Source organism: Pectinophora gossypiella, chromosome 4, assembly GCF_024362695.1.
Source record: "Pectinophora gossypiella chromosome 4, ilPecGoss1.1, whole genome shotgun sequence".
NCBI classification, from domain to species: domain Eukaryota; kingdom Metazoa; phylum Arthropoda; class Insecta; order Lepidoptera; family Gelechiidae; genus Pectinophora; species Pectinophora gossypiella.
The window spans coordinates 5,572,454-5,592,818 of NC_065407.1; the positions used below are offsets into that span (position 1 = coordinate 5,572,454).

Here is a 20,365-nt window from a genome sequence, read left to right on the forward strand (position 1 = left end):
CAATAGGCCTGAGGGTGCCCAGTTGGGCGCGCACCTCGACTCAGGGCGTTTTCTGAGTTTTTTTTTTTCGTTTTTTTTGCGCTGAATGAGGAGCTCGGTGGCGCAGTGGTTAACGCGCTCGGTCAGCGATTGTTGAAGTTAAGCAACTTTCGCCAGTCATAGGATGGGTGACCACAAAAAAAAAAGTTTTCATGACGAGCTCCTCCGTGCTTCGGAAGGCACGTTAAGCCGTTGGTCCCGGCTACATTAGCAGTCGTTAATAACCACCAATCCGCACTGGGCCCGCGTGGTGGTTTAAGGCCCGATCTCCCTATCCATCCATAGGGAAGGCCCGTGCCCCAGCAGTCGGGACGTTAATGGGCTGATGATGATGATGATGATGACGGGAATCGTCGGTATCGGGGTTCTCTTAACATAACTACATTAAATAATATTTATGAAACTTGACGAGCAAGACAATCATGAAAACGGTCATCATACCGTGCAAACAAGCCAGCGTTGTTTGTTTTCTAGATCTTTTTAATCTGCCTACCCCGATTATGAGGTTATGAAAGTGACTTATCTGTGTGTCAATGGAATATGCCATTTTTTTCTAGTAAATAGGTACGTTATCTATTAGGCAATCTATGTCTTTCCTGTTACCAATATCTAATCCAAGGTAAGGATTGAAGATACGTCTTTCTGAAGTGGTTTTCTTTTTGTAGATTTCATAATCTTATATTATCGGCTACTAGATACTTGTACGCTATTATTTGATAATGTCAGAAATTTTCTTTGACTTGGCGATAGTTCAAGTTAAGTATTCCATAAGAGGCACACCTTTTTTATCAATAGTCAATGGGTGTGATTCTTGAGTAGATAGCTATTTGTCGAATACTTCAACTATAATACTACGTTTTAAGTGCAAATAGCCTTCAGTGTTGTAGAAGCGGTAAGTGTTTTTTTTGGATGTATTTTTTAGCGTTCCGTACGGTACGCTCTTTCTACCTCTATACTACACTTATACTACTACTCTGTCTGTCTGTATTTCAGAGCCATTCTAAAGGACTAACAGTAATAGATATCTACCCCAGCCGCTTTTTATTTCAAAATACATACGTACATAGATAATCACACGCCTATTTCCCACCAGGGTACGCAGAGACTGTGGAATTGGGTCGAGTACTATGTTCAATATAAATTATGAAATTCTGCTTGCTAAATATAGGCAGAACTAGAACTAACGAAAAACACATTCTTTTTTCTATTTAACTTATTTATTTATAAAAAAAGGTACACCAACATATATAATAAAACTTTAAATAAAATAAAAGTTACATCAGGAATTAGACTGTCACATAACCCAATTTATGAATTTTAATTAAAAATTACTTTTCTGTGACGTCACAGTGTGCTTTTTCATGCAATTTGTGTTTTGACGTTTAGTAAACAGTAACTGATTTGACTGGTTGGAAACTAGTCCATCCATCTGCTTCAATCCTGACACTTCTCTGGATTCGTAAACACTTATCAATCGCTTCATACGCGCACGCTGTTTCAGACAAAATAACGGTTTTAATATGGCGGATATGAGTATAACATAGCGTTGTATTACATAGTATTATGTCTATATCTATCCTCGAAGAGGTAGGTGTACATGGGTCGTTCTTCTTTTTTATCGACAATAAAAAGTCATTTTCTCGTTATATCGGATTTAACATCTTTCATTATAACGGCAATAAATATTTAAAAAAACATCATATAGAGATGTGTCTGTAGAGGAGTATTTAGTGTTTCTCTTTATCTTGGTAATATACTGTTGCTTGCAGGCGCATTGCAAAATATATTGTGACAGAGTGGCCCTTTTCATCGGAGACAGCATTTCGATTTACCACTCTGTCACAGAATTTTGTGAAAAACAACCAAGCTACGTTAATCACTAATCGAGAAACCGATTAGTATTTCGCTAGTATTTTAAGTATAATAAGATAACTATATTTTTGGACAATGGAAAGATTAAATAAAATTCTAAAACATATAACATAGCAGAGCGAAGGACAGATCATTGTCGATAAAAAAGAAGAACGACCCACCTATGTTATATATGGTGTTATTCATGCACCCACTACTCGCCAGCTATGTTTTAGATCCATATAATACGTAGAGGATCAGCCCAATGCCATTAGTCGGGCTCCAATCCCGGAAACCGCGTGATAAGATGAATAAACTCAGTAGAAATTAAAACACATAATAACGGGTTCTTCCGCGTTGAAATCAGGGATATGAGACTCCCGATATTTTGACACTGTTGCAAGTGCCATGGTCACGGGATGACTGATGAGATTGGAGTGGAGTAGGCAGATCCATAATTTTCTACGGGCAGACATCATCATCATCAGCCCATTAACGTCTCCACTGCTGGGACACGGGCCTTCCCTATGGATGGATAGGGAGGTCGGGCCTTAAACCACCACGCGTGCCCAGTGCGGATTGGTGGTTCTTAACGACTGCTAATGCGGCCATTTCTGGCAGACATATCTGCCCGTTATTATGTGTTTTAATTATGATAATAACCGCGTAAACTTAAAACAATATATAAACTCAATCGAGTTCAGCGGTTAAGAGCCCGACCTAGGATTCGAATCCGTAACACTACAATGCAAGTAACGCGCTCTTCGAACAGAACTGTCACGCATTTTTAATATAAGTACTTATTTTTATTAACAAGATTTTCCGGTCCGGTTGCATATTTCGTACAAAAATAATGTAAACTTTGTCTTTAACTGAGGTATATCTTTACCACCTAATTTGATACTTAAATAATCACTTCAAACGCCTTACATCAAATGCATAGCAATCACATTGATGTTAAGCTTTATCTATGAAGGATTTTAAAATTCCATAAAACGAATTATACTTTGACATAAACTTGACTAAGGCCCCTGATTACCAAACGGGTCATTATATTCATGTTTAGACTATAAATCGCTTTTTTTATACTGCAACTTTTTTATTATACTAGATATATTATTATCTAGGTAGGTATTGATAATAAAATGATGCTCTTTGAAACCTGTTTATACCTAATCGTACCTAACCTTTATTAGCTTGACCTTATAAACTATCTTGCGCTCTAACACGCAATCAGAAAAGAATTATCTTTAATTATGAAAAAGTATTAGTTTAGCATTGTTGTTGCAATATCCGATAATGGCGCCCCCGAGTACCGACAGAGGTATTTCGTTTTCCTTTCTTGTGTACTCGCCAGCTATGTCTGTGAAGAACGTAATATACGATCCCGACGACCCGATTACTCTAGGCATAGAGGCAGTCAATCAGCTCGCGACACCAAACACATCAGGACCACGCCGGCGGGGCGACAATTTCCCTCAATCAGCGCTTATCACTATCGACCCACTAGGGTCGATGAGTTCTTTCAAATATTTTTCCTCTCAGACGATGCCCTGAGCTGAGGTTCGCGCTCAACTGGGCACCCTCAGGCCTGTTGTCTTAAACGTTGTACCGGGTGAGAGCCTTCACCGCTCCCCATTTGTCCGGCCAAGTAGTTAATGCCATCTGCGGCAAATCTACAATAAGTCACTTCAAAAACAGCTATGTCTGTCTCATGTAGGTAATAGGGGGTCTTTTTGCATTTGACTAAGATATTAATAAGAGATAAAAACTGGCATTTGTTACATAAATTAAACTTAAAATTTTAGTTACGAATGATTAAACTACAGTTAATTATTACAGTTAAACTACAGAACACACACACACACACTAATTTTACACACACACACTACTACACTACTTCTGATTCATTGCGATGACAACACAATAATTTGCCGTCTTCTTGACTAAAACCTGCTATGGTTTGGTCTCTTTGGAAATAACGACGCAAAGTATTATTTCAAATAAGTAAAAATACATCTCATCTGTATTGCTTAAGGGTAAAAATTTAAATGGAATCATTTATTTGTAAACACCTTTTTTTTTTTTTTTTTTGACGTGACTTATTGTAGATTTGCCGCAGATGGCATTAACTACTTGGCCGGACAAATGGGGAGCGCTGAAGGCTCTCACCCGGTACAACGTTTAAGACAACAGGCCTGAGGGTGCCCAGTTGGGCGCGAACCTCGGCTCAGGGCGTCGTCTGAGAGGAAAAATATTTGAAAGAATTAATCGACCCTAGTGGGTCGATAGCGATAAGCGCTGAATGAGGGAAATCGTCGACCACGCCGGCGGGGTCGGTATCGGGGTCCTGAAGTGTTTGGTGTCGCGAGCTGATTGGCTGCCTCTATGGCTAGAGTAATCGGGTCGTTGGGATCGTATATTACGTCCTTCGGGCGCCGATACTTTTCAGTACCGTCCCTAAGCGGAATGTACTCGGAAGCCGCAACTACCAGGGGATTTGGGTGGTGCGGAGCAGAATCGAAAAAACGTTTGGAAGCTAATTTGAGCCATTGGGCAATGGTTGGCAGACCTAGGTCAATGTGCAGATTTTCATTGCGAAGGAACCACGGAGCTCCCGTGGCTTTCCGCATGAAACGATTTTGTATTACCTGTAGACGGTGAATTTGAGAGGGACTCGCGTGAGCGAAAACTACCCCTGCATAGGTCATGATCGGACGGATGCAAGTCGTGTAGATTTTCACCTTATTCCTAAGGGACAATTTACTTCGCTTGTTAAGGAGACAATGAAGACGGCCCATTACAAACGCGGCGCGATCGCGCACACGTTTGATATGGGCCTTGAAAGTAAGACGTCTATCTAAGACTACGCCGAGATATTTGACTTGCTCCTCCCAAGGGATCGGCTTGCCAAACATCGTGATGACTTTAAGTTGACGGCGTGACCGTGGCGTGTTATAATAGCCCTTTGAAAAGTACACCGCTGCACTTTTCTCCGGGTTTACCTCGATCCTCCATTTGCGAAACCACTTGCCCAAGGCATTGGCCGCGCGTTGGAGGATTCCGGTCATCATAACTCGACCACGGCACGAAGAATAGATGGCTGTATCATCCGCAAATAAAGCTAATTCGGTATTAGGAGATTTGGGAATGTCACTAGTATATAATGAAAATAGTAAAGGGGAGAGGACGGAGCCTTGTGGGACTCCGGCATGTATCGGGTGCGGTGACGAGAGCGTCCCCTCCACGCGGTAGCGAAAGGTTCGATTTGAGAGGAAGTCTCGTATGATGTGCACGAGACGGTCTGGCACTCCCAGTGAATAAAGCTTGTAGATCAAGCCGTTGTGCCAGACTTTGTCGAACGCTTTCGCCACATCGAAAAAGAGCGCTCCCGTAGCGACAGGTTTTTTTAAGTTTAATCTACTAGAGATATGTTCAACAATACGGTGCACTTGTTGAACGCAGGAGTGTTTGGTTCTAAAACCAAACTGCTCTGGTGGAATAAGACTATTGGATTCGGCGTAGTCCCGTAATCTAGCAAATATGAGCCGCTCATAAACCTTCCCCATGGAATTGAGGAGACTTATGGGGCGGTAACTCGAAGGTTCGTTTTTAGATTTCCCAGGCTTTGGTATACCAATTACAATTGCTTCTTTCCACTGCTGTGGAAAGACGCAGTTGCTCAAGGCGACGTTGAATATTGCCGTTAGTAAGCAGATGAGGGGAGCACCGAAGTTTTTAAGGACACGATTCGTGATACCGTCTGAGCCAGGGGCTTTTCGGGTATGAAATCTTTTGATAATACCTAGTACCTCTTCCTCAGTTACCTGTGGAAGAGGAGGATCGGCGGGAGGTACTGAAGCCCTACGCTGAACTTCAGAGTTCACCGTCGAGAGGTGCCTACGATCGATAGGGAGAGTGCTGGGCGAGCATTGGGCTTCGAGACTGTCGGCAAGGCATTCAGCTTTTTCGTCATCGTCGAAAGCGGGGGGTTGGCTAGGCCTATTGAGAGGGGGAGTAGGAACAACCGTATCCTTTTGAAGAGACCTAGACAGCTGCCAGATGGCCTGGTGGTGGGGCTCAATGCCGCTCAAAAGATTATCCCACCGATTCTGTCGCATGTCATTAATACGTTTTCTTACAGTATGCTGCAAGAGACGCAAATGACGGCGACATTCCTCGGTGCGATTGGAATCATATGCGCGGGTGGCTGCGTTTTTCTCCGTTAGCAGATCACGGATGTCGGTAGGCAGTTTCCAGCGATGGTCTTCCATCTCCGGAACCTGTTTTGAACTTTCGTTCAAAACCGACCTCACGTGATCCGTGAGGGAGTTAATAGCTGTCGAGGCCTCCTCTAAGGAGGTTATTTCTACTGGGATACTATCTAAGTACACTGAACTGGAAGACTGGAGGCCTTCGGCCACCTTCTCCCAGTCCAGCACTGTCTTAGGGGGTGCTGGATTATCAGGGGCGTCTAAACGGGAGCCTAGTTTTAATATAACAGGTCGGTGGTCGGATTGTAACTCGTGTAGTACTTCTATAGAACATAAACGTAAGTTTATGTTCTTTAGAAGCGCCAAGTCGAGTATTTCTGGTCTGTGATTCAAGTCAGGGGGATATCTAGTGGGCTGCAATGGTGTTATTATATCATAATAGAGGGGCTCGGCTAGAGTTTCTAATACCCTGCCTCTTGTGTTTGTTGTTAAGCAACTCCAAGAAAGATGTTTAGCGTTAAGATCACCTGCAATTATGACTGAATTACTGAGATTAAAGAGGGCTTCGAGGTCACTTCTAAGTAACCTCTTGGAGTTATTAGGAGATAGATAAGCCGACACTAATGTGATCGGCTGATGTCCTGTCATTCCTACTCGACAGATCGAAGCCTCAATGTCAGTGAGGTCAGGTGGGTCTATAGGGATACAGTGAAGTGACTTTCTATAATAAATGAGAGTGCCCCCTTTGGGCGCACAGATCCTGTCGTTTCGCACTAGATTATAATTTGCCATCTTGGGGTCGCGGTTAGAGGGTTTGAGGAAAGATTCCTGCACTAATAAAATATCTACCTGATGATGTTTTACAAACTCATGAATCTCTGCACGTTGACCTAAGATGCCATCAGCATTGAAAAAACCTATTGTAAGGGAACGCGGTTTGACTCTACTTTTATTCGTACAATCCATTATTAGGTTTAAATTGGGACAGGGAGTCTAATAAACTGTCAAGTTGACTAAGGGCCGACTTAAAGAGAATACTAAATTCCCTAAACTGGTTGACAGGAAATGCAGAGGCCTGAGGGGCCATCGCAGGAACCGGACGAGACGCGAGAGGGGCTGCAGGAATACCTAAATTGCTACTAGATTGGGCGCGGGGCGGATTTGTGGCTCGGACGATAGCCGGGGGACGAGTCCATGCGGATGGACGCTGCGGCGCGAGTTTGGTCTGCGTGAGTGGCAGAGCCGGGAAATCGCGAGTAGAGTGCGAGGAAGGGGCCATATGGGCTTTAGTGGGACCGGGTTGGGAAGCTGCAGCGCGGGCTGCCCTTCGTTGGGCTACCTTGTGGTGGGTGCGTGGAGCCTTGGTGCATCCGCGATAGTTCGCAGGATGACCTTGCTGACCACACAGCACACAGCTAGGGGGTTCTACCTCGTTTTTGCCTCTAAGGCAATCCGAGGTAGCGTGATCCCCTAGGCGCTTTACGCACCTAGGCTTGGCATGGCAATGCCTACTAGAATGCCCGTAAAGTTGGCATCTATGACACTGCGTTGGGGGGCCTCCCTTATGGGGAGTTTCCACTTTAAGGCCAGATAGACCGCAACAAGTCTTCAGGTTGAAGATCTTCTTGCCCTCATCCGTCCTTTCTAATATGACTGTGACCATGTCATACGGGACCTGGCCACGACCGCGATGCATACGGTGCACCTCAAGCACCGGAAAACCGTTGTTAACAAGGTCCTCCTTAACAAGAGTGGTTTCCCACTCCTTAGGAATTCCCTTTATGATGATACGGAGGATACGTTCCTCCGGGAGGGCGTAGGTATGGAATTGTATTCCTCTACCTTTCAGAATTGTAGTGAGCTTTCTATGCTCAGAAGATGACGGGACTTGAATTTTGATCCCATCTTGGGTCGTGCGGGCGCTGGTGATTACGATGTTCTCCTCTTTCGCCCGAAGGGAGACTTCGTTCCACCTATTTTTGTCCCTCATATACAAGGGCGGAGGGGTGGGACCTTTTTGTACTTGAGTGCCGCTGATGGCACTTTTACAATTGAGAGCCTTAGAAGGGCTGGAAGGGGCCTTACGGGCCTCGGGGATGGAAGGACCTTAGCAGGCTCAGATTCGCGGTGACGGCGGGCTCGTTTTCCCTTACGGCCCTCCACGAGCGTGAATATGTCCTCCGAAGAGGACGACTCCACACACTCCGACGACGAATCGGACTCGGTAACGTCCATAAGAACATCGCACGATTCCTCATCGTCACCGGCGAGGAGGGTAGCAGGGGAAGGGGAAGACGCGCGCGATTGGGACAATGCAAGAGACGCGGCGGGGTGGGCAGACGCAATAGGCCGGGCAGTGCCGGGAAGCGACGCGAGAGGGGCGGCGGGGCCGGCGGTCGCGGGGAGACAAGGTGACGACGCGCGGTCGGCACGAGCACTATCGACGCGGGGCGCGGAAGGCAAGGTTAACGCCGCAACTTGCGGTACTAAGCGGCATATCTCAGCGTAAAGCGCGCTGCTTTTATCCGCTAGGATATGCGTCAAAATGATTTTACCGATTTCGGCCCACAGCTCGGAGCTGTCGGCCATTTTTAAGGGACGGCCAATCTGCTATATAATAATTACTACCGCTTCGCAAAAGCGTTCCTCAGAGAATAAGCGGCGCAAGAAACTCTGAGGCGATCGCTCGCTAACTTTCGCAACTCGAGTGGGATTGCTCGAGGGTGTGTAAGAGTGAGTTTTGCCTCTTTGCTTGGGGTTAACAAAGAAGATGTGTGCTTATGGTGTGCCCTAAGCTGGTATCCCTTTGCCGATCTTAATGTGCAAGAGGGTTCCTATGCTCTAAGTGCGGAGGGTTTTTACACCCCGAAACACGAAGAGAAAAATATAAGGGGTAGAGATTGGTCACTCTACCCCGGGTGACAGCTAGGGTCGACTAGGGTAGACCCCAAGGCCGGTGGTTCTAGCCCCGTCCGGGTAATATGCCTGCCTCAAAGTGAGGCAAGCGGACGCCCCAGGGCCACGTCCCACTCAGCTTAGTTAACACCGCAAGGTATCCACTGAGGACCACGAAACTGTGGTTTTAAAATTAAAATCGATGCAACTGTAAAATAACAGTCGTTATTTTATCCTTGAAACTTAGATAAGCCAGCAAGTTCTGAAAAGAACTATTGTTGACTCAATGAATGGCGGCAGGGTCACGCCAGCAGGTAGCCGGCAGACAATGGCGGCACGGGGCGCGGGGCGCGCGGCGGGGGGCTGCGAGGCGCAGCGCGGGGGGCTGCGGGGCGCAGCGCGGGGAGCTGCGGGGCGCAGCTCGGGACCTCTGAACAAACGACCGTTCGGGACGGCCGCTCGACGCAGAGTGTTTGTAAACACCGAAAATGGCTCCAAGTTTGTGAAATGACTTGCTATGTTTAAATAGCAACTCGAGCTAATGCAATGATGACAACAGAACATAAATCAAACATCCTAATATATTCTATTGCTTGGCAAAGGTATAGAATAAGAAATAATATTACGTATAGGAGCGCAACTCTCCGCTCCCCACCAGCGGCTGAGCTAAGTTTTCCTCACACCCCCTCTGCCTTACTTTAGTCTGCAATCGTATGGGTGTCAGAAGTCTCTCACACACACAGATGCACATGTACGATAACGTCAATGTGTAGTGTCTATGTAAAACGAGGTGTTTTGTATGAACTGTCTAAGGTGTGCCAAAGGCATCTTTTCAATCAACCCCTCATTTTGTCAAGTAAATAAACCCATGCAACCGTTGATGAACAAAACGACTTTACAATTACATGTAAATATTATTTATATATAGGTGAAATATTTATCAATTTTATCAATATCTACCCGATATCGCTAGCGGTATCCGCAAAATTAATTTATATTACCAGCAATATAGATTGTGACGCAATATTTTATCTCTATCAAAAAGAAACAGCGAAACAAACTTATTCAGTATTTTCTTGTGTACAAATAAATAATAATAAATAAACGAATATATATTACAATCAATTTATGCGTTATATTGATAAAAAAAAATAGATTAATAATTTGCTTTCCTAAATTTAGTTTTAAAAAAAACATTCGCGATTTCTTGAAACAAAAAGTGATTAATAAAATAAATCATATATACTTAGAATTATACAAATCAGTTTTGTGTAAGTAAGTACTTAAGTTAATAGAAATTGTTCGAGAAAAGAATGATGGTGGTTAAAACTGTGAGTTATTACGATGGAAGTTATTGGTGGTTAGTAAAAATCATATTTTTTAATAGTTTACCTACAATTAAGGTTCTGTGGTTGATTTTCCATTGTTGTGGATGATCAATATAAGGTAAAAACTACAAAATGGTTATTTTACACAAGTGTAGACGACGTTTTGTTTTGACAAACAAGCTGCATGACGGTGACAGCAAATTCTTTTAAAGTTATCATCACAAATTCGTGGCTTATCCTAGTACAAATGTATACTACTTTATCAACGAATAATCTTTAACTACTAAAGTTAACATAACTATAATGTACGGCGTATAAGTTTAACAAAAATGGCGGCCATCTTCGCAGGTAGCGTCCCTGGTTGTCATGGTTACGCGCTGCCCTCGCGTCCGCCTCATACCGCACTTCGGTTGAGATTGAGCCCCAATAATAATTATGTCATTAAGTGCATTCCATTCAAGGTCATTGTTACCTTGCGCCGCGGATAATGCTTCTTTTATAACTAGTGAAGGCGCAAAAGTTATATAAAAAGAACGTTATTACCTAGCCTTTAGGCAGATAGGGTTAGAGTAAGTATAAGAAATAACAATTTGAAAAAAAAAAATACTGCCAGTGTCCTTACTATTAAAGAGTTTTTACAGCAGGAAGCGCTCCCATTTTTCCGGCCAAATACCGGGTGAGAGCCTTCAGCGCTTCCCATTTGTCCGGCCAAGTAGTTAATGTCATCTGTGGCAAATCTACAATAAGTCACGTCAAAAAAGAATACAACAGGAATATTACCGCTTTGAGAACATTCGCAAGACAGCGCATCACTGGATATAACTACGTTATAACATGTAGTCGTTACATGACAGGAACATTAAACAGTTCAAAAATAACATTTAATGACCCTGATATAAAGTTTGGTGGGGTCGGTTATTGACCTTACCTGAATGAAAAGATAAATACCAATGAGCAATTTGCTCGTGACAAGGGTTAAGGTTAGTTCATGAACGTAACTGAAACGATTTAATTCGTTAATTTAAATTGATTTTGTTGACATCAACCCAACCACACCGGGTGGGTGCGGTCAGGCTCAATCAATCCTCAATTTGTAAATTTACGGTTCGACACAACTCCAATCTTTTTCAAAGCTTTTCAGTTAGGTATTTTTTTAATAACTACGACTATAACGAGTAGACACGTGTTATCACGTGCTCAGCGGTGAAGAGTAACATCGCGAGGAAACCCACATTCATTCCGAGAAATGCATTTGCGGAGGTAATGGTAATGATAATTTATTTGATAATATTCGTTACAGGTCATATTAGTTCACAACTTATCATAAGTAAGTATTACAATTGTTCTATTACCTATTCCAACGTCAAAGTAATATAATAAACCATTACAAGTAATAATTTATTTGAAACGCTAAAATAAATTGTATAATTATGTTAATGCATTAGTTAAAAATAAAAAATTATAAATTGTAAAATTACATTAATAAATTAGTTTAAAATAATAAATTATATAGTTACTTACATCAATAAATCTGTCTAAAATTACAAGTTGTATTATTCGGTTTTAAGAATTAGTTCATTAAAATTGACTCAATAGAGGCAAGTGTAGGAATTCGGTAAAACCATAAAAGTTATAGTTTAATAGCCAGGTTTTTTGAGGAGCTCGGTGGGGCAGCTGTTAACGCGCTCGGTCTGCGATTGTTGAAGTTAAGCAACTTTCGCAAAGGCCAGTCATAGGATGGGTGACCACAAAAAAAAGTTTTCATCTCGAGCTCCTCCGTGCTTCGGAAGGCACGTTAAGCCGTTGGTCCCGGCTGCATTAGCAGTCGTTAATAACCATCAATCCGCACTGGACCCGCGTAATGGTTTAAGGCCCGATCTCCCTATCCATCCATAGGGACGGCTCGTGCCCCAGCAGTGGGGACGTTAATGGGCTGATGATGATGAGCCAGGTTTTCATTCTGTGTTTAAAATATTGCAATGATGGTTTGTGACCTAACCTGTATTGGCCTGGTTTCCCCTTCGCGGGTTGGAAGGTCAGATAGGCAGTCGCTTCTATAAAAAACCGGACCAGTCAAATCCTCAGGTTAGGTAAGCGGACGTTGTTAAAAACGGGATAATGCTAGAGAGATGATGATAATTAGTTTAAGCACATAATAACGGGTTCTTACCGCGTTTAAATGGGGATATGAGACTCCCATCCCCATATCCCCATTTAAACGCGGTAAGAACTGTAGCAGAGTACAAACTCTGCACATACTGGCCTTTTGTTCGGACCATCATCATTTTAAATTACGAAATTCTCATTCCATTCCATTCGCATTTCCTTTCATTTTACTCACTTTTGACTGACTGCATCCCCGACCTTCATTAAAACAACAAGTATATTATACTGTTTAGGGCCGTGCCCTCTAATTCCTAAGTCTTGATTCCTTTGTGAAATGTGTATATTGTGAACTATTATGTTTGTGACTATGTTACTAAGTTTGTGAAGTGTTTTTAATAAACTGTATATATTCCTGTTGCTGTTGCTTCTACTTTATCATCGTCATCACCAATCATTCCCCTACTCTGCCGGCACGTCGGGATACCATATCCTCACCTCTCAGCGTGCCGCAGAACCCGTTATTATGTGCTTTAATTATGATGATAATTATTACACAATGAGGGACTTTTCAGGCTACGTTCCCCTGGAACAATATAGATGGCGCTGTTTAGTTTTAATATGAAAATGACCAATTTTCTTATTGCTTGGGTACATAATTGTTCAAAAATGCAATGTGGCAGAAGCATATTTAAAAATAATTGTTGCTTGAGATAGAAAGAAAGAAAGAAACATTTATTATTTAGGACACCTTTATTTTTTTTTTTGACGTGACTTATTGTAGATTTGCCGCAGATGGCATTAACTACTTGGCCGGACAAATGGGGAGCACTGAAGGCTCTCACCCGGTACAACGATTAAGACAACAGGCCTGAGGGTGCCCAGTTGGGCGCGAACCTCGGCTCAGGGCGTCGTCTGAGAGGAAAAATATTTGAAAGAATTAATCGACCCTAGTGGGTCGATAGCGATAAACGCTGAATGAGGGAAATCGATCGACCACGCCGGCGGGGTCGGTATCGGGGACCTTAATTAGGACACCACAGACACGGATTACATATATATACATTATAATGACATCAGAAGTCAACGTACACACGAAATATTTTCTATATAGAAACATGGAAAACGAACACAGAAACTTATACCTAAATTAAAATGTGACGTCATGTTGGCTTACCCATGCGTAGTGGATGGTGTCCCGTATAAAAGGTCCTCACTCAGCTTATGCCGCGGCGTGAGCCGCGACGCTGGTATTCTGTGAGACCTGAGAGAGATTTGGATCAGATTGTGTATAGATTTGTTGCTATCTATATTGCTTCTGATTATTTTTATTAGAATAATAATGGGTGGAAGACGTAATTGTGCCTGGGTGTAATAACATGATGACACAATCTTTGATACGCAAAAGCAAAGATAGAAGATATATAGTGGCCCAGTGGTAGAGCGTTGGGCTCACGATCCAGAGGCCCCGGGTTCTATTCCCGGTGGGGACATATCACAAAAATTACTTTGTGGTCCCTAGTTTGGTTAGGACATTTCTGGCTGATCACCAGATTGTCCGAAAGTAAGACGATCCGTGCTTCAGAAGGCACATTAAGCCGTTGGTCCCGGTTACTACTTACTGATGTAAGTAAGTAGTCGTTACGTGAGCCATGTCAGAGGCCTTTGGAGGCTCAATAGTAACCCTAACACCAGGGTTGATGAGGTTGGTACTCCACCTCACAACCCACACGATAGAAGAAGAACCAAACGTTAGGTCATTTATATTCACCTCACGATAAAAGAAAGAAAAAATCCAAGAAATTAGATGGTTAAACGAAGCAAAAACTGTACAGCGGCATCTATATATTGTTCTTGAGGAACGTAGCCTGAATAGTCCCTCAATGAAGCCGTGATGATTTCAATGGTCGTTACGCAAGTCCTCAACTATTAAGGTTGTGGGTTCGAATCTTGGATCAGGCCGACCTCTGGACCCGACTTTATTTTCGAGATAGTGAGTGACACAAACCATGGTTTAACGATGCTAGTTGGCATAATCACTGTGTGTACTAAATTTTTGAAATAAATAAATAAAAAAAAAAAAAAAAATTGTAAATTAACAAGTCACGTGCCAAACACTGAAAAAAATGCAAATAAACACGCAGTAAATAGGTACCTATAACCTATAAAGGAGTGGTTTTCCCTTCGGATAGGGAAGTTGTCAGCGTATTTGCATCTCTCTCTACTTTTCGCCTTAATTTTCCTTAATAATGAAATGCATTAACGCCAATCTGGGGGCACGGCAGTGTCCCCGCCAAGACGAGCAAAGCGAAGCGCAAGGGCAGGCATTACCTACCTTTTCTCGAAACGTTTCGCCGATATTTTGAACCCTAATAACTCAGGTTTATATTTCTCATTGCTTCGAGTAAACCCTGTTGCCAGCTGTAACCTACATTTTGTGTCATCAGGTACCATGACAAGGTTAACCTCATCCTTGTGACTTGTTGTATTGTGTTCTTTGAGGAAAATTAATAAAAGTACTGTTTTTACCTCTAAAGGACTTGTTCTAGCGGTTAGACGCTCGGATCTGGAGGTTTTGGTTTCGTTTCCCGGTTAAGACACTGTCAGAAATCACTTTTTTATTTAATATTTTGTCACCTGTGACTAGTTTAAGTTCTGCATATTTTTTATTGATATTACTGACACCCTATATGCTTATATACAGGGTGTTAGTGACATTGTAACGAAAATTAATTTTGAGGAATGATTGAGACCATGATTCTGGGTTGATATCAAATGGAATTTCCTGTCGGAAAATTTCTGAAAATTTTAGTGTTTTTTTTAAATTATTTTCCGTTCCATACTTTTGCGATGAAAAAATCCACTTGATAACTAAGCAGAATAATGGTCTGATTCATCCCTCAAAGTTTTCGTTAAGATTTCACTAATAACACACTAACACCCTGTATAAAGACGTTCTCTTCTATTTTTCCGGTAATTACGAAAGTATAAACACTAGAGTTGCGCCGAATGTACGTTTCGTATGGTGTTCGATATACTTGAAATCACGATTGACGGAGTAACATTTGTTTCAGGTACTTCTTCAAAATGACAGACAAAAAGGATAGCATAGCTATCGACAACTTCAAATCCACGTAAGTTCTTTTTGTTTACGTAACTCTCGACAAATTCGCAGTCTAGAGTATTACTGTAGTAATAACCTTGGCTTGATAGAGTCTATGATGTAACTAAAGCGGCTGGTTGACACATAGTCCTTTTTTGTGTTAAATTATCAATGAGAAATCAAGTAGCGCTGATTTTCTATTGTTTCATGCTTCAATGATCTGACTGATTTTGCGTTGGTGTTTGAATTTGGTCCTCATTCTCTCGTGTGCGTCTATGCATGTTTAAGTTTAATTATTATTAATAATATCTCTCAATGTCCCACTGCAGGGCAAAGGCCTCTCTTCCCTTCTTCCACTCCTCCCTGTTCCCAGCTTGTTCAGGTTTAATTAGTGTTCCAATATAATAATATTAGTGCAGATTCTGCATGAAGTCAATTAATGCAGTTCATCAAAATGTAATTATCTGTAATGATAATTGATTGATGCCGAAAATTATACCTATACCTGTAGAATCTCGATTGCACACCCTATCAACTGGATAAATCGACCTTAATGTTCTGAGGAGTATGTACCTAATTAAATTACAAACCATCTAATTCGATTACATAATAATATGTTCTATACATACTTTAATTCCATCACGACATCTGCATGGCAATATGCCGAAAACGCATACAGACTCCACTGATGACGTTATCAGACAAAAAATGTACATAATGCCCCTTGGCATTGATATATTATGTTAATATAGTCCCGTGGTGTTGCCACAGCAATTTGCCAATTTAACAAAACAAGAAACGACCATAACAGTTCTGTAATATTGATTATAATTTCATTTGAAATCGAACTGACTGTTGACTGTTTTCGGGGCGCTGGACTGAGCATGGGGCTGCATCTTATGGATAGACATAGAGGACGTCTTTGCCCAGCAGTGGGATCAAATGGACGAATAATATTGAAAATTCTAACAGCGTGTTCTATTTGGAAGGATTTTTTTTTTTTTTTTATTCAAAGTAATAATAAACATTTTACAATCAAAAAACGGTGTCTCATAAACCTATAGACAGATTTTTCTGTACACCGCAACTCATCGTCTGTTTTTACATTTTGTAGGTAGATACAATAAAGATATACTAGATGGATACACACGGTAGTGAAGAAGTAGGTAGTTCGCTCGTTACCGCTTGCTAAACAAGTTGAACCTCACACGACATAACTATAAATAAATACTTACTGACGAGTTTGTTATTGAGAGACTGACAGTAGGTACCTGCCTTGGATTTCAACTACAGAGTGTTCATTAAAAGAGGTAAATTAAAGTAATTTCTAGTAATTGTATTGTTAGTTTGGATTATTTATTGTTATATCGGTTATTAATTTATTTGGACTATGTTAGCAGATTATTAGTGGGCAGTTGAATTATATTAATATGTTAGATGTTTTAGGAAATGTGTTTTAATTTTATGTTTAATATTTGTAGTATTTATTTCATCCTTTAAGCTTTTAGGTAGATCGTTCATTAGTTTAGGAATAATGTATTTATTTTGACGTTCACCATACGTATTGTATGTTTTAGGAACGATAAATTTAGGGTTATTAGCACTTCTTAGAAGTCGTTTATATACCGTAGGTTTTTGTAGGTCTATGTTGAAGAATTGTTCCACAAGCAAGGTATGTTTAATTTTTTCTTGGATGGGCAGAATTCCACAAAATTTGAATAGTTTATTATAATCGTTATTAAATTCGAGTTTTATTTTGGGAGGCACGATATTCTTTAGAATTCTTAGCTGTAGTTCATGGATGAGATACAGATGCGATTTACAAGTTCTACCATAACTACTCAATCCGTACTGAATTATTGATTCAGCTAGAGCCTTATAAAGTGATAGTAGTATGGGGTAGGGAATTTTGTACCTGATAATGCAGAACTTTGCAAGTATAGCCCTTAATTTGTTGCATACTTTATTTATATGTGGAACCCATTTAAAGCGGCTGTCTATTACTAAACCTAGGTAGGTTTGCTCGTCCACTAATTCGATAATGCTACACTTGCAGTTGGAAATATTGCCATGTAGGCAGTCGTGATTGTGGGCTACGAGATTTAAGGGATACGACACTCTGTTTTGACTTGACGAGATGTACATAAGTTTCGTTTTAGAGGCGTTCAGAACCAACCCTGCATCATGAGACCATTTAGCAAGATTAGTGAAGTCTTCTTGTAAGTGTCGAAGGGCTAAGGTTATGTCTTTGTCAGCCGCTAGTAAACAAGTGTCATCTGCGAATTGGTACACCTGACAAAATTTTATGACGTTTGTTACATTATTGACGTAGGTCAGATAGTGCAAAGGGCCTAGTACTGAACCTTGTGCTGTGCCGTGGGTCACGCTTTGCTTCGTACTTATGGCATCTGCGACGTTGACACTATATGACCTCTCCTTTACGTAATCTTCGCACCATTTTAAAAGTGGACCCCGCACTCCGCATTCGTCTAGTCTATCGGTAAGTAGATCATGTCTTAAAGTGTCAAAAGCCTTACTATAGTCAATAAATACTACAAGAACGTGGTTTTTAATGTTGAGATGTCCATTTACATCTTCAGTAAACAAGGATAGAAGTTGTGTAGTGCTTTTTGACTGTTGAAATCCATATTGTCTTTTATTCAGTATAAGGTTTTTCCTATAGAAGGTTTGAATTTGTTGACTTATGTATTTTTCAACTATTTTGTCAAGTATGGGGAGAATGGTAATGGGTCGGTAGTTGTCGTAGTCGGATTTACTTCCTTTTTTATATATGGGCCTAACAATTCCCGTTTTTAATTCATTCGGATATTTTGCATTTTCAATACTACAATTAATGAAGTTAGCTATAGCTCCCGAAAGTTTTTCAACAATAGATTTAACGTCAATAGCTCTAATTTTGTCAACGCCTGGTGCTTTATTAGTGTTGATGTTCTTTACTATTTTAAATACTGAAGAGGGAGTAGCTTTTTGAAGACGTAATGTAACATTCGCGGGTAGTGTATATGTTTCGGGGGATAATAGGGGCTGACTGCAGGTGGGTACTATATTTGCGACACTTCTTTTAAAAGTATTGGCAAAGTTGTTGGAGATATCTATTGGTTTAACATTATTGTTTTCGAATGCACTCAGTATTATATCATCAATAGAATTATTTATTCTACCGGTAATTCTATTTAATATTTGCCAGAGTTTAAGTTGATTGTTTTTATTGTTGTGTATGTCCTTTTTGAGATAAGTGTTCTTTGATTTTTGTATTACTTTATTTGCAAAATTCCTAGCCTTATTGTATTTTTGTTTTATTATCATATCATTAGTATTTTCCAGCCATAAACCAAACCAATAATCTCTTCTTTCACTCGCCTTTTTCGTCCACTTGTTTACCCATTTGTTTTGTTTTTTCGTTGCTGTGCTATTTTTTATTTGAATTTTAGTTTGAGATTCAATATAACATTTGTTAAAATTGTCTTTAATAAATTGATAGATTTCAAGTGGACAAATCATGTTCTTTGTAGAATCCCAATCGACATTATTCAACAAAGAATTAATTTTCTTTTGGTCAATATATGTTTTAACTGTTTTAGGAGCCCCCTGTATATTATTCTGGCCGTACGGCCCGGCGCAAGCAAATGCAACAGCTCGGTGATCAGCCAGTACAGTTCTTAGTGTTGCTGTAAATACGTCTTGAGAGCGGGACCTCGCGAGAATGTGATCGATGCATGATTTACTAGTTTTATTTTCTTTTGTTTCAATTCGCGTGTATTCCGAGATCCCACTCACGAGGCCGTAGGTGGATGTCATTGTAGTGTATTTATGTTTTATAGGCGTTTCCAAGGCAACGTCAATGTTAATATCCCCGGTTATATAGAAATCCTCAAACTTATCAATCCCACGGCATAACATTTGTAAGTCACGTATAAATATGTGTTTACTCGTATCCGGCGGGCGGTAAATTGCTAGAAGGTTAAAAGTGTAATTTGTGGATGTCGTAATTTTACATAATATTCCTTCATAGTGCAGTGATTTAGTGTCCTTTGTGGAAATTTTGTGTCGTTTAAGTGTATACACGATAATTCCACCACCTTTTCTTTTCTTTCTAAGATTCGTATACATGTTGTAGCCATCTAATTGGAAGATACAACTCAATGTTTCTGGGATATTAGCTTCAGTTATAATTATTAAGTCAATGGTGCGAGGGCAAGTGGCAATATAGTGTTCTAGGTTAGAAAAATTTAAAATTAGGGATCTGATGTTAAAGTGAATACATGTTATATTTATTTTTTTAGGAATGCTATTGAAAAATTGGTTAATATTAGGACATTTTTTTATTTCAGTGATATTATCTAGGAAAGCCATTTTAATTTAATTTGAATGTGAATACTTCAGGCAGTGTACCTCATGTAGTGAGGGCGAGTGCGAACTACCTACTTAATCTGTTTCAGAAGTTTGGCAATGTCCTCTATTTGTCTGATGATAATGATCTCCCCGTTATCTTCTTTCCGGGCACGAATAACACCTCCTTTGCACCAGACATACTTGTAGGAAGTTTTCAACTGCTGTTTGGCTTCCCACAGAAGTTTCTTATTTTGGTATGATAGGGCTTCACGTACATATATGGGGAGCTTCCCGGTTTCTTCGGATAAGTTGTCAACTACGTCACTGGCACACAAGGCTGTTTCCTTCACTGCTGCAATCCATTTAACAGGCGCTGTTTCGTTTTTGAATTTGATTTGAATGATACCCGGCTTATCGGTTTTCCCTTGTAGACGTTTCGTTCCTTCAATTTCAGTGATGGAGACCGTTAGTTTATCTGC

The 20,365-nt window shown here is 40.9% G+C and overlaps 2 protein-coding genes across 10 annotated transcripts in view; both read left to right on the forward strand.

Moving 5' to 3' along the window:
• Nucleotides 1-20,365, forward strand: part of LOC126366260 (proton-coupled amino acid transporter-like protein pathetic) — a 231,414-nt gene that overhangs the window by 172,029 nt on the left and 39,020 nt on the right. For 7 of the 9 annotated variants that reach the window (XM_050009329.1, XM_050009330.1, XM_050009331.1 and 4 more), the window contains one exon: nucleotides 15,505-15,564. The exons of 1 other annotated variant lie outside the window; for it this stretch is intronic. In XM_050009329.1, the coding sequence (XP_049865286.1) occupies nucleotides 15,518-15,564 (47 nt within the window). In that variant the 5' untranslated portion in view covers nucleotides 15,505-15,517. Of the gene's footprint in view, nucleotides 1-11,627; nucleotides 11,655-15,504; nucleotides 15,565-20,365 lie in introns of those variants that run through there. One more of the 9 variants, XM_050009328.1, reaches the window with a different exon arrangement.
• Nucleotides 1-20,365, forward strand: part of LOC126366253 (cholecystokinin receptor-like) — a 268,987-nt gene that overhangs the window by 92,841 nt on the left and 155,781 nt on the right. The gene's annotated exons all lie outside the window — the stretch shown is intronic.